The sequence below is a fragment of the Macaca fascicularis genome, chromosome 15 (genome assembly GCF_037993035.2).
Source record: "Macaca fascicularis isolate 582-1 chromosome 15, T2T-MFA8v1.1".
NCBI classification, from domain to species: domain Eukaryota; kingdom Metazoa; phylum Chordata; class Mammalia; order Primates; family Cercopithecidae; genus Macaca; species Macaca fascicularis.
The window spans coordinates 5493101-5507677 of NC_088389.1; the positions used below are offsets into that span (position 1 = coordinate 5493101).

At 54.9% G+C, this 14577-nt stretch overlaps 1 protein-coding gene across 8 annotated transcripts in view; it reads left to right on the forward strand.

Moving 5' to 3' along the window:
* The window catches only part of VAV2 (vav guanine nucleotide exchange factor 2), a 235454-nt gene that overhangs the window by 121759 nt on the left and 99118 nt on the right, over positions 1-14577 (forward strand). For all 8 annotated transcript variants that reach the window (XM_005580493.4, XM_005580495.4, XM_074016056.1 and 5 more), the window contains exon 3: positions 11590-11648. In XM_005580493.4, coding sequence (XP_005580550.1) covers positions 11590-11648 — 59 coding nt within the window. The remainder of the gene's footprint in view (positions 1-11589; positions 11649-14577) is intronic.

Genomic DNA, 14577 nt, shown 5'->3' on the forward strand with positions numbered 1-14577 from the left:
GAGGAGTGGCTGAGAGCATCCGTGGCAGGCTTAGGACTTGATCCCAGCTGTGGCATAATGTCCTGGTCTGAGCCTCTGTACTGTTTTGCTCGGGATCTCATATTAAATTGTAGCTTCCCTCACATGCCCAGCACAGAGCAGGCACTCAGCTAACATGTGAGTCCGGTTGCCGTTGTGTATTTTCCTGTCTTCCTTCCTCTGTCCTCCACCCCCCAGCCCCCTCCCTCTGTCGCCTAGGCTAGAGTACAATGGCGCAAGCTTGGCTCGCTGCAACCTCTGCCTCCTGGGTTCAAGCGATTCTTCTGCCCCAGCCTCCCGAGTAGCTGAGATTACAGGTGCACACCACCACGCCTGGCTAATTTTTGTATTTTTAGTAGAGATGGGGTTTCACCATGTTGCCCAGGCTGGTCTAGAACTAGCTTCAAGTGATCTGCCCGCCTCTGCCTCCCAAAGTGCTAGGATTACAGGCATGAGCCACCCCCTTGTGTGCTTTTCTGTCTACTCGTCTGCCCCTCTTCATGAGCGGTAGACTCTCTCTTAGTCAAGAAGCTTCCAGAGCCCCATGGTTGGAGAGGACGTGCTGCTGTGGATACTCCACCAGCGCACGCCTCTTCCAGTGCTCTAGGAGGCCATCTGGGCCTACTTCTCCCCTCCAGCCTCTTTTTTCCCCGGGTCCCAAGGTGCACAAAGCGACGTGGACCCCCGTGGCTTCCCTGCCAGCCTTCCTGCCTCTGCTCCAGGCCTTGAATTTCCTCTGGAGGTGTCAGGAACTGGGCCTACGACCCCGTCCCCTTCAAGCCAAGGAGAGACATGCTGGTTGGGGCAGCTGGGCCAGTGTAGCTGACTGCAGTGGGGAAAGGACGGTGCGTGGAGTGAGGGCACCATCAGCCCTTTTCCTCTAGCCTGGCCACACCATGTCAGAGAAGAGGGGAAGTTACACTCGCAATCACCCACCCAGCACAGCCATGGAAACATGGAGGACGTGGGTGCCGGGAGCCGAGCATGCAGGGAGGAAGCCAGAGCTTGCAGTTTTCTTTGGGGCTGGCCCCTGCCCCTTTCTTCTCTTCCCTCTTGGAATTGGCCAGGCCACTGAGGCCCTGGTTCACCTACGATCAGTCTCCCCACATATCTGGCCCTGGCCAGTGTCCTGTTCACAGCTGGGCCATCCCTGGGGGCGTCTGCTCAGCCACCCCCTTGAGGAGCTCACAAGAATCTTCAGGTCTGCCCTCTGTGCCAGTGCCTGAGATTCCTGGATGTGATTCCAGCTGGGAGAACCTTCCAGACTAGAATCCCAGCCTTTCATTCCCAGTGGGGCAGACACTCAGAGGAAGGGTGGAGCAAGGACCCCATGGAGCCATGATCTAGCTGGAGGGTCTGTCCCCGAACCACCTGCTGGGGGCTCAGAAGGGGCAGGGCTGGGCCCCGCTCCTGGGCAGGGGGTGGCTCCTAGGTACCTTACTGTTAGGAGCTGGACTTTGAGTCAGACTCAGGCTTCAGCCTTCCACAGCAATGAGACCTTGGTCGAGTCATGTTACCTCTCTGAACTTGGGTTTTCTCAGTTGCAAAATAGGGTCAGTGGTGCCTCCATGGTGGGTAGTTGTGACCCCCACCATGAGGGAGGACATTTGTACAGAAATTGTCAAGGGTGTATTAGGGACTCAGGGAGATAGGTATGAGGCTGGCCGTCAGGGGCTCATCTTCTCTCTCTTCTCTCCTTACTTCATCAGAAGGGACTGGGGCAAAGGGATCCTTCTGAGTCAGCATCCATCTACCCACCATCTGTTCATCCGTCCATCCACCCATCCATCCATCCATCCATCCATCCATCCATCCATCCATCCATCCATCCATCCATCTGCCTACCCATCCATCCATCTATTCATCCATCCATCCATCCATCCATCCATCCACCCACCCACCCACTTACCATCTGTCCACCTGCCCCTCCATTCATCCATCCACCCATCCACTTATCCATCCACCCACCCACCCACTTATCTATCTATCTGTCCATCCAACCATCCATCTACCTGTTCACCCACCCACCCACTTATCCATCCATCCACCTACCCACCCACCTACGCACCCACTTATCCATCCCTCCAGCCATCCATTCTTCCACCGACTCATCTATCCATCCATCTGCCCATCCATCCATCCATCCATCTGTTCACCCACCCACTTATCCATCCATCCATCCATCCATCTATCCATCCATCCATCCATCCACCCACCCACTCACCCATTTATCCACCCATCCACCCACCCACTCATCTGTCCACCCATCTGCCCATCCATCCATCCATTTACCCACCCACCCAGTTATCCATCCATCCATCCATCCATCCACCCACCTACCCACCCATCTGTTTACCCATCTGCCCATCCATCCATCCATCTGTTCACCCACCCACCCAGTTATCCATCCATCCATCCATCCATCCATCCACCCACCCACCCACCCATCTGTTTACCCATCTGCCCATCCATCCATCCATCTGTTCACCCACCCATACACTTATCCATCCACCTACCCACCTACCCACTTATCTATCCATCCACCCACCCATCTGTCCACCCATCTGCCCATCCATGCATCCTTCCATCCATTTACCCACCCACCCACCCACTTATCCACCCACACACCCTTATCCATCCATCCGTCCATCCATCCGTCTTTCCACCCACCCACCCACCTGTCCACTCATCTGCTCATCCATCCATCTGTTCACACACCCACCCACTTATCCATCCACCCACTTACCCATCTATGTTGTAGACAAGGAGCACCCACAGAGTGTAAGGCACAAAGATTTGGGCTGCTGGTCCCCAAGGCTCAGGTTCTCTCTCAGACTCCTGCATTTGAGGGTGTTGATCCAGACCCACTGAGAGTAAGGAAGCGTATATTTGGGTATCATTTTGTTGAAAGCTCCAGGAGGAGCGGGCCAATTCTGAGCTATTTATTTACAGAGAAGACGTTCTCACCTTTTTCTTCCCTTCTAAATGACTTTTGAGCCCTGATCGTCTTTGTAAGGACAACCAGACCCTCCTTTCACGCATTCCCCTTCAGAGTTGCTGCCAGTCGCCTGGCTGAGTGAGTGGCATTTTTCATTTTGTTGCTCAGGGCCTTGGGGCGGCTCCCACCTCTCTTTCTGCACTCTGCCGGCTCCCAAGAAGAAACTTCCAATATTGATGTCGGGCCCCACAGCCCTGCCATTGCCCAATGCAGTGGCTGAGAAGTGCCTTTCCTGCTTGCTTTTGTTTTTCCAGCCTCCTCCTGGTGGCAAAACCTGAGTGTGAAGCTGTGATTGCACGTGTTTTGTAATTATCACTGCGCGATGGTTGCTTGTCATTCTGAAGGCAAGAACCCCAAGTTTTCCTGACCTTGCTTTCCACGTGAAAAAAGAAAAAAAAAATGAAGGATAACACAGGCTGAGCTAGAGAAAGTAATTTATAATGATTTGCTTCTGAATATGCAGCAGTAGGAGCTGTAGATTTCCAAGGCAGATAGGTGAGTTCCCAGAGCAACATATTTAAATGAGTTTGATAATCTTGCCATTTGGCTCCGTTGGGCTGCCTGTGTGTGTGTGTTTCCAGATGCGTGGTAATGGCTGATAAGGAAGGCCTGCGGCTGGGGCTAGGTCTGTGCAGTTCCTGCTTACTGATTGCTAATGACAGCAGGAGGGTCCGGGCCAGACAGCTCTTCTGATCAGCAGAGCCTCTGAGAGCAGGCTGGGTCAGCGGATGGCTCATCATCACGTGGTCACCAGCACGGCTCAGGGCTCCAATTTCCTTTTAATTTTTATTTATTTTTTGAGATAGGGTTTCACTGTGTCACCCAGCCTGGAGTGCAGTGGCATGATCTGCTGGCTTACTGCAGCTTCGACCACCTGGGCTTAAGTGATCCTCCCAGCTCAGCCTCCCAAATAGCCAGGACCACAGGTGCATGCCACCACGTCTGGCTATTTTTATTTTTTTATTTTTTGTAGAGATGGAGTCTCGTTGTATTGCTTAGGCTGGCCTCCGACTTCTGGATTCCAGCAATCTTCCTGTCTCAGCCTCCTAAAGTGCTGAGACTGCATGTGTGAGCCACTGCACCTGGCCCTAAAGACTTTGTTGTTGTTGTTGTTGTTTAAGAGATGGAGGCTGGGTGTGGTAGCTTATGCCTGCAATCCTAGCACTTTGGGAGGCCGAGGTGGGTGGATCACCTGAGGTTAGACCAGCCTGGCCAACATGCTGACACCCCATCTCTAGTAAAAATACAAGATTAGTCAGGTGTGGCAACACTTGTCTGTAATCCCCAGCTACTCAGGAGGCTAAGGCAGGAGAATTGCTTGAGCCCGGGAGGCAGAGGTTGCAGCGGGCGGAGATGGTGCCATTGCACTCCAGCCTGGGTGACAAGAATGAAACTCTGTCTCAAAAAAAAAAAAAAATAGATAGGGACTCACCGTGTTGCCGAGGCTGGTCTTGAACTCCTCATCTCAAGTGAGGCTGTAGCTGGGATTACAGGCATGAGCCACTGCACCCAGCTCGATTTCCCTTTGTAAGGCACACGTGCATCCACCCGGGTGGTGGTTCTGGGTCACCATTGCCTGGCTTGAGTGTCTTGACTGAGGTTTGGCTGGAGGAACCATGTGCTCAGGTTCACATCCCAAGTACCAGGGGAAGCTGTGAGGCTGCAGGGATAGGACGGGCCAGAGCGGCATTCTCAGGAGATGGCGGGACACTTCGGGGGTTCTGGGTGTCTTCTAAAGTCATAACAAACATGCGTGCTTCTGGCCCTGAGCCTAGTACTTTGCTCTGTTTTCGTTTCTTCATTCAAGCAAGTGGAGGATGGAGTGCAGCCGTGAGTCCCTCCGTGGGCCTTCCTGATCGGGCGCGGTCCCCTTTCCACAAGCTGAGAGCGAGCGAGTCCCTGCTTTGGGCCAGGCTCCGTCTCATTCACCTACAGCCACACGGGGAGACACTATTATCCCCATCTCACAGATGAGTCAACCTAGCCTCAGGGAGCCTCAGCACGGTGCCCGGGAAGGGCGGATTTGAACCCAGGGCGGTCTGGGCTCTTCCCTCTTTGCAGAGCATCTCCTGGCCAGAGCCAGATGACTCATTTCTCTTCCTTCTCCCTGCCGCACCCCACCACCTCACAGGGATGTGGCACCTGCTGTGCTGTGGGCAGGTTGTGCCTCGTGTTGCCGCACAGACCTATGCCCCGGGCAGCTCACTGCAGTCGGGTTGAGTCAGGACCCGCCTGTCACTTCAGATCGAGAAGCACGGAGGGCAGTGAGGATGCCCGTGGCCACCTTGGGAAGTTTCCTCAAGACGAAAGGACTTTTAAACGTGGAACAAGACAGTTAACAATCGTATGGAGAAGCCAGTGGCTGCCTCACTCCAAGTCTCCTGGTCTGTCTGTCTGAGGTGCACTTGGGGCCTTGGGTGGGGAACAGCTGGGAGGTCTTCCTGAGACCTCAGGTCCCTGTCTGAGCAATTTCTGTAGGCGGTGTGGGAGGAGTGGCTCAGTTCCATTGGTTTAGGAAATGATGCTAGAGGCTGCTCTGAGCCCAGCACTCAGCTGGGTTGGGGCCAGGTGGACCGCCCCACACTGGACCATTTCTCCTGGCAGCTCTCAGCATCCTCGGCTGTCCAGCTAGAGGACCATGGATGGGTCGCTGGATGTGACAGAGCCTTGCTTCTCCTGGGAGAAGGTGCATGTGTTTTCCAGCTGCAGGTGGCGAGAGTTGGGTGGGACATCTCGGGTCTAGCACTGCACAGGGCGTGAGGGGCACTGGAAACTGTTGGCCACTGCTACTCTCGTCTTCACCTGGTGCACTGGGGTCTGTAGGTGGTGGCCAGGAGGGTATGGCTGGCCCTGCCAGAGAGTCGTGGAAAGGGGAATTCCCTCCAGAGGCCCTAAGCAAAACCAGTACTCCTGGAGGCTTGACGAGGGTCAGAGAGGGGCCTGCAGGGTGCCGGGAGCTCATAAACCTTGTCAGAGCACGTGGCGCCCTTCCCTAGGGCCCCAGGCAGCCCCACCATGGGGGCCCTCAGTGGCTTCACTGGCTCAAGCGCAGGGTGACTGAGTCACTTTTTTGGCTTCCATCTCTCTGAGGCGCCAGAAAAAGAAAGCTAGAGTTGCGCATGCACCGTCTGGGTAGATGGGCTTCCTGGAGGGAGGCCTGATGGGCACTGGGTGTTGAGCCTTGATGCTGGCCTTGGCTTGCCCAACTGCAGACCTGCTCTGAGGACCCCGTGGTCCTCTGTGTGGGTGGACGCCTGCTCTGACTCTGCAGGGAGTCCTGGGACCACCAGCGGACCCATGGCCTTGTCCTCACTTGGCACTCACCGGCAGCGTTGCATCCCCTCCAGGGGTGTGTCCTCCTGTAGGACCCAGCAGCCTTGTGACGAGACCTCTGTTAGGACCATGTTTTATAGTTGAGGAAACAGGCTCAGGGAGGCTGAGAGTTGCCCCAGCTCCAAGGGGGAAGCTGACATTCGAACCTCAACCTGTGTGGCCCGGAGTTCCCGCTTCCATGTCACTTCCCCACGCTGCCACCCTGTGATGTGTGCTAAACAAACACCACCCCATCATCTATCATCATAATGGCAAAATTGGCAGGCTCTTCTTTTTTTTTTTTTTGAGACGGAGTCTTGCTCTGTTGCCCAGGTTGGAGTGCAGTGGCGCAATCTCGGCCCTCTGGAACCTCTGGAACCTCCGCCTCCTGGGTTCAAGCCATTCTCCTGCCTCAGCCTCCCAGGTAACTGGGACTACAGGCATGTACCACCACGCCTGGCTAATTTTTTTTGTATTTTTAGTAGAGATGGGGTTTCACCAGGCTGGCCAGGCTGGTCTCGAACTCCTAACCTCAAGTGATCCGCCCACCTCGGCCTCCCAAAGTGCTGGGATTACAGACGTGAACCACCACGCCCGACCAGACTCCTCTTTAAAATCATCGCAGTGTAGTTGCCCCGCACTGACTGACGTTGAGTAGACGTGTCCTCACTCCCACCAATGGGCCCCAGGCTCACGGGGATTTGACGGCTGTTTTGCTTGGAGGTTTTTGTGAGTTCCTGCTCTGTGGAAGGTGTAGGGATTGCTACGAAACACAGTGGTCCCGTGAGCATGGGCTCCTCCCCTCCCCTCAACACATAGAATCCCTCTTTAAATGAAATAATGCAAACTAAAACATGATTACTAGGCTTAGAACTAGAAAGAGAAATCCTCAATTGTCAGAAACCAAGAGGAATGTCAAAGACAGAAAGAGGAGCCAGGCCAGCTTGGCTCCCCACCCACCCCCTGGGAGGCCTGGAACCAGGGCCACCCTAGGGCCTGGGCCCCAATAGCTGGGGTTGTGTCATGGTAGAGGTGAGGGAGATGGAATGGACGCAGTGCAGAGAGCTGAGCCAGGAAGGCCGAGAGGGCCATGCAGTGGGGACCAGAGAGCTGTACCCTGGCACACAGAAGCAGCTGACCATCCCAGACTGGGCAGGGAAACAGTCTCTGGCAGGATCCATCCTGCATTGGCACCAGGCCCGAGGTAGGGCCTGAAAGCCAGGGGGAAACCAGGAGAGCCTCACAGTTATGCCTCTCAGAGCTTGGGGGCTCCCTCCACCCATTGAAAACAATTCCCTTTGAGGATGCAGTTACATCATAGAACGATATATATGTGTGTTTATACACAATACATGTGATCTGTGAATATATGTATGTTTACCAGACTAGGCAGCTGGTGCTGAAAAAGAACAGATCAGCATGGGGGATGGGGCTAGCAGATGCAATTGATGAGAGAGAGTTTCTATTCTCGGAAAAAAGGAACAGAATGCAAAAGAAAAGAAGAGAAAATGATGAGCAAACAAGCAGGACAAAAAGAAGAGATGGACTTTGAGAAAATAACTAAATAGAAATTCTCAAAATGAAAGCTGAGGTTGTTGAAACGAAAAACTCAATATGTGTCTTAAACAGTAGTCTAGGTGGAGCCGAAGGGAGAATTAATGAATCAGAAGACAGAACCAAGGAAGTCACTCAGAATACAGCACAGAAGGATGAAGTTACAGGAGGTGTGAAAAAGAAGTGAGGCAGACGATGCAGAGAGAAAGTGCAGAGGTGCAGTGGAGACTGGGTTGAGGTCACGTGTGAATAGCTAGACATCTGGGTTCTTTCCAGAAGGCCGTGCAAAATTGGGTGATTGTCCAACAGTGAATCCACAGTCTACGTTTCCTTTTTCTTCATGGCCCTGTCTTGAGTTTTGACTGTGGATGTTTAAGTTGCAAGTACTGTGAGCACAGCACCTCTGTCCTCAGTTTGGAAACTCGATGCAGTAAAGTAAAGATGCTGAAGTGTTTTTGTGGAAGGAACCGTCAAGTGGAGTTTTCGGTGCCTGGGCTCTGGGGTCACTGAGGCTTCCTGTCCTCTGCTGAAACTGCAGCATAGAGCTTTGCATTTACGGTCACTATGATCTAAAGATTTCTCAGGTGGAGTTGTAGCTGAAGGGCCTACAATGTGAAGATGTTGGAGATAAATCATTCAGCAAAGCCAACTTAGTTCCTACCCTGGAAGAGCTCACAGACCACATCCCCTTCCCTGTGTCCTTCCTGGTCCCTCTGCTTCCCTGCCCAGTGTGGAGGGGCTTCAGGGACCCTGCCTCTGTGAGGCATCCACAAGTGGACAATTGGGACATGCTCCTGGCTTCCCGCAGCCTTTGACCCAGTCTGTGGCATTACCCATCTGGCCAGTCCCTAGGGGACAGAGGGCCCCAGTGGGCTGCATATCCAGCCATGTGGGCCCTGAATTGTAAATGCAGATTCCCAGGCCCCAGAGCCTCTGGGGTGGGAGATAGGACCTAGGGTCTGTCCTTTAAAGCACCATCTTGAAAAGGTTGTACTGTGGCTGTGTGGAGGCTGACGGGCTGCCGATGTCTGAGAACCTGAGACATGACATGGGTGGGTGGGGATGGAGCCAGGGCTGCCATCCAGGATCTGAACTCAACCACCCAGCCTGTCCTCTGAGCTCTCCAGTCCCCACCTGATTCCTCAGTGAGTCTCACCGAGCACGGCCCGGTGAGGCCTGGACATTGGTGAATGGCACAGAGGCCTGAAGCTTTGGGAGCTGGCGGTGCAGGTGGACTCCCCAGCAGGCCTGGTCCTTTCGAGTAGCACATCTTTCCCCTTGTCCTTCCTCCCTGTTCCTTGTCCTCAGCACACACACTCCTTTCCTCCTGCCCTGGCGGCTGTCTGTAGGAGAGGGAAGGAAGGAGGAAGGGAAGTACGGCTGTGTGTCTTCATTCATTTGTTAACCGGCACTCGGAACAGACGAGGTAATAAAAGTAGGGAAAATGTCATCCTTTGACATTTGCGATATCGGAAGAGTTGGCTGGGGCTGTGGGCTAAGAGGTGTTTGATCATTGCCTGAGAGCCAGACCCTGGGGACACCAGCTTTCTGTCCTGGGAGTGGGGCGGGCATAGCCAGAGTTGCCCTGGGACGCTACTATGGGGCATCCCTCCTCCTGCAGGGAGGTACTTCTGCTCCCAAACTTTCAGGCTGGTGGGTTTCACATGGGGCCGCCTCTGCCCCATCTGACCCCATGGCTATCTCAGCAGTCCGGTGTCTGCTCCAGCAGCGCCTGCCCTGGGTTTTGGGTCACTGGAGTATGGTCCCCCATGGTGGGCCCCTGAGCTTCCCCCTGTCCCCAGTGCCAGCCAGGAAGCCTGAAATTCAGGCAGATGGAGGGACAGGGGTCCTCCAGCATAGCTGGTCATGCTGAACCCATGGAAGGAGCTGCCCATCAATGCTGCAGGCCCTCCAGAGCCCTTCATACGCCACTCACGACACGTTCATCCTGGGGCAAAGCGCCCCAAGCTCGGCGCTGAGGCTGCTGTGGTCATAGCAGCTGTAGAAATTGTCCACAGGAGCCACAGAAGCACGGACGCAGGAGACCCATGTTCTGGCCTTGGCTGGCTCACCCACCACGCCTCCTTTCTGTCTCTGGTTCCATCTGTACAACCCGACCTGGGGCCTTTGCGCTGACTCCAGGTTGACAAACATGTTCTTGTGTGTCAGCGCTGATCGAATGCTGGTGCCTCCTTAGACTCCATGGAGGAGGGCTCTGGGCCTGCGCCCAGCTCCTCGGAGGAGTTGATTAGCCACGTCTGCCGTGGGAGGTGTGTGAGGGGGGCTCGGGTGCCCCGTAGTTGCCAGACCCTTTGAGATCTAACATTCTTCCAAATAACTGTAAGGACATACAGCAATATTGCTTTAATTTTTGTTTTCCCTAAATGCTTAGAGCTCTTAAAAGCCAAAAACACTCGCAGAGCCAAGTTCCTCATTATTTATGAAAGGGCCCTTATAGCATCAGCATGGGAGTGCGGCTGGGCCGGCTGCATAATCGGCCCATTGAGTCTTGTCTGAGGAAGCACAGAAGAGCCCTGTCCTTCCACGACCCCAGCTTCCCTGAGCCCCGGCCCCTAACCACCAGCACCTACAGGAAGGCAGCACGCAGCCGCTGGCTCATTGGTCGAACCTGCCGTCTCTATGGTTCATTTTCTTTCCTCTCCCGCTTTTGAAAATTGCTGCTGGAAGCGGAACAGCCTGAAAGGAAGGCTGGGGGGTATATCCGGCTGGGGGGCTTTGGCCAAGTGACTGAGCCTCGGTTTTCCTGTCTGGCAAATGTGCACCGCAGGATGGCCTCGTGGGGTTCCCTGGTGCGGTGTGCGGCACACAGAGCGCCCTCTGGGCTCTGTTCCTCTGACGCCAGCACCCAGTGGAGGGTGTTTATGAATTCAGCACGTGGCCGTCGTGGGCGAACTTGCGCACCCACATGGACTCACACACGTACTCGGTGCAGTTTCAACATCAAGGCCGCACCTCCCTCCTCAGGGCCTAAGTCTGGCGCGCGCGCAGGAGCTCCATTCACTGTGAATTGTGACAGCTTCCTGGCCATCTCATGTGTGTGACAGCCTGTGCCCCTGGGCCAGCCATCTCCTGTCCTCTGCCCCAGGTTCCCCATATTCATCTGCAGAGCCTCTTGCCCTCTCTCCGGCCTGCTTGCCACCCGTCCCTTTGGAGATCTGTGGAGTAGCTGTGTTGGGGCTTTCAACGCCAGGAGACGGGTGGGTCCTGCCTATCCATAGGAGGCCCACATCACAGGGCAGGCTGGTTAGGGGCAGCAGAGGGAAGAGGAGCGGCTACTGCTCCTCACCAAACCTTCCTCTTGACCAATCTGCTGGTCAGGGGAGACGAGGAGAGATCCCGTCATGCCACCGTGCACCTGGAGCTCTTGCCCTTCTGTGTCCTGAGCCCTCCATGGAGCCAGGCATCTGGTTAAATGTCATGCAGGGGAGGGCTTGAAGGGAAGCAAGCAGTACCCTGGGACATTTGCATGCGCGTGGTGTCCTGGCTGCTGGGTGACTTTGGGCGGGTCACTTGACCTCTCCGGGCTCCCGTTTCCCCATCTCTGAAACTGTAGCCGTGTTTCTTACCCAGATGTGATGTGCTTAGTTGACAGTTCTCGATGTCCTGCAAAACACCGTCCCCAGTTCTGCGATGCCTTTTCTGGTTTCTTGTGAAATTACAGGAGCGTCTTTTCTTGTCTCTCCCAGGTCATCTCCGCGGTGTCGAGGCTCTCACTGCACAGCATTGCGCAGAACAAAGGAATCAGGTGAGCTCTCCGGAGTGCGCTGCCAAGGCCAGGTCCTTTCATCTCCGTTGACACCGGCGTGCCTTGTCACAGATACTGGGGTGGGAAGCAGATGCCCTCGCTCTGCCTGCGTCTTTATCATGCATTTGCAGCGTGTTGTCGAGTAACTTGTTGGCGGCTGCAGTAAGGGGTGCCGGGGGAGGGAGGCTTTAGCTCACACCGGGGAAATCTTGCAAGCATGTTACTGACGGCTGCAAAATCTCTTTCGATTTAGGTAATAAGATCAGTAAATTAATCCTTTCACAGATCATTGCCTACCTAAATGCACTCTCCACACATCAGAACCGGGGGCTCTGCCAAGAATGAGGTAGCTGGGGTCTGTTTGCAGGGATGGGGCCGAAGCAGGGTGGACTTGCCTAGCTTAGGGGCTGCAGGTGTCTGTGCAGGGCATCTGGACAAGTCAAGCCAAGGAATTTCTCCACTCTCCGTTTGTTCTGCTTGGACTGCAGAGTTCAGCCTCAGAGGGTCCCCTGACCCCTGTGATCTTGCCTCCTGCTTCTGATGCTTGGATGGCACTTGGGCGTCTGTGAGAGGAGGGAATGGCCCCAGATAAGAACTGGTCACTGTGGATTCTGACCCACAGATTGAGGTCAGGGAGACCAGGTTCCTGACAGGGTGGGGACGTGTGTCTGGGAGACCCTTGGGAGGACAGGGGCCAGCAGAGTGAGAAGGAGAGGCTGGGATGGCAGAGAGCGCCTGGCCTGACAGCAGAGAGGATGGGGTCACATCTGGGCACAGGTGACATCATGAGGGTGCCCTGATTTTGGGAAGGGGCCTCATCCTGATGTGATCCGTGGGGGACGCTGTGTGTGACTGCAGGCTGGGGGGGGGTCCCAGAACGATGGTGCTGGAGCATTTGGGTGGCACAGTTGCCCCTTGGTGGGGGCCATTTGCTCAGGTTCACAGAGGCCCTGGGCGGCGCTAAATGTTCCTAAAACCATAGGGACTTCCAATGTTGGATTCTCAGAGGACTCGGAAATTCCTTTGAATTGAGGTTTTTTTAAAAAATGTGAAATATAGGATAGACTCTTAAAATTCCATATTAATCACATACAAAAGAATATTTAGGACACATTTGGGGCATAAAGAATACCAGTCAAAACCCCGGTGCCCAGCGCCCTGAGTACTTTCTAGAGGATAACTAACACCTCTGGGACCCCCCCAGTCCCTCCACCAGGTGCGTAGGCTGTTTTCCAACTGGTGCAAAGTCTGTAATAGGCACCGTTTAAAACACGTTTAATTTTTTTTTAAAGTATCATTTCTGGATACAAAGACTATGTGCTGTTTGTTTTTGTTTCCAGAAATGATGGCTGCTTCTTCCTTCCACCAGCCCATGACGTACAGAACTGTCAGTGGCGTGGTTGTACTCCCCAGCCTGTTTCTTCTTGTTTTTTTTTTTTTTTTGAGACGGAGTCTGGCTCTGTCTCCCGAGCTGGAGTGCAGTGGCCGGATCTCAGCTCACTGCAAGCTCCGCCTCCCGGGTTCACGCCATTCTCCTGCCTCAGCCTCCCGAGTAGCTGGGACTACAGGCACCCGCCACCTCGCCCGGCTAGTTTTTTGTATTTTTTAGTAGAGACGGGGTTTCACCATGTTCGCCAGGATGGTCTCGATCTCCTGACCTGGTGATCCACCCGTCTCGGCCTCCCAAAGTGCTGGGATTACAGGCTTGAGCCATCGCGCCCGGCCCTTGTTTTGTTTTTTTAACATATTATTAGGCAGGAAAGAGATTCAAGCAACAAAAAAATCAGTCATTTTCATTGCTCCTGCACAAAATACTAGACTTTTTATCTCTTCTGCAAATCCATTAGCCATTCTCCCAAACTGGAGGCCTGGTGCTGCAGCCCCCACGTCAGACAAGTGACCTGATTCTGCTCCTGGGAAGGCAGGTGGCCCGGCTTGGCATTGGCGCGGTCCTGCCGCAGGTGCCCACAGCCATATCCCCTCTCCTGCTGCGGACAGTCCGTGGTCACAGTCCTGGGTCACAGCTGTGTCCGTGTCAGGCTCTGGATGTCCCTGCCCTCCTAAGGCTGAGGTGCTCCGTCTGAAGCTCTGAGGGCCTGTTTCCCTTGGAGTTTACAGGTGGCAACGGGAGCCCACTGGTGGCTTCGGGGATGGTGAGGACAGTGGAAAGGGCTGGACCTGCATCTATCCTGCATGTCTGTCCTGCTGTCTGATGAATGGGGAGGCCCTTTGAGGCCTGGGGTGGGGACCCTCCCTCCGGGCCACCCCCTCCCTCCCCCACCTCTCTGGCCCCTCCACCCAGCCAACCCCAGAGGACACTGCTGGTGCTTCATGCCGCTCCTCCCAGGACGGGCGGAGCAGTCGGTTGGCCCTGCTTGCTGGCCCTGGCCCTGGGGCTGGCAGATGTAGAGGGAAACCTGCCCTCTTCCCTCTCAGGTCGGGGAACTGCCTAGGCAGCGTGTGGGCACACTGGCCCCTGGGACTGGGAACACAGACCCCAGCCCTGAAGGCTGCCGCCCCATGGGAGACCTGAGTGGAGGCGTGATGAGCCAGGGCTGCGTGTTGGTGGACCCAGCTCTGAAGCCTGTGTCCTGGTTAGCTGTGGGCCTCGTGCTGGAGAAATCTCCCCGAGCCTCCCTTTTTACATCTACAAGATGAGGATGAACACTGGGGGTGTCTCGGATTGATTGAGATGAGACCTGTAAAGCCCAGGGCGCAGGGCCTGGCCCAGAGAAGGGCTCACTAAATGCTCTAGTGACAGTAGCAGGGTGTGTGTGGGGTCCCCAAGACCATCCTCGGGTTCTTGGATTCACCAGGAGAAGCCATTATGGCTGCGGAGAAAGGTCTAGACTCAAATCAGCAAACGGAAAAGGCCCCGGGATGGAGCCAGGATACCATCGGGCGTGGGTTTGCATTTGTCCCCTCCCCA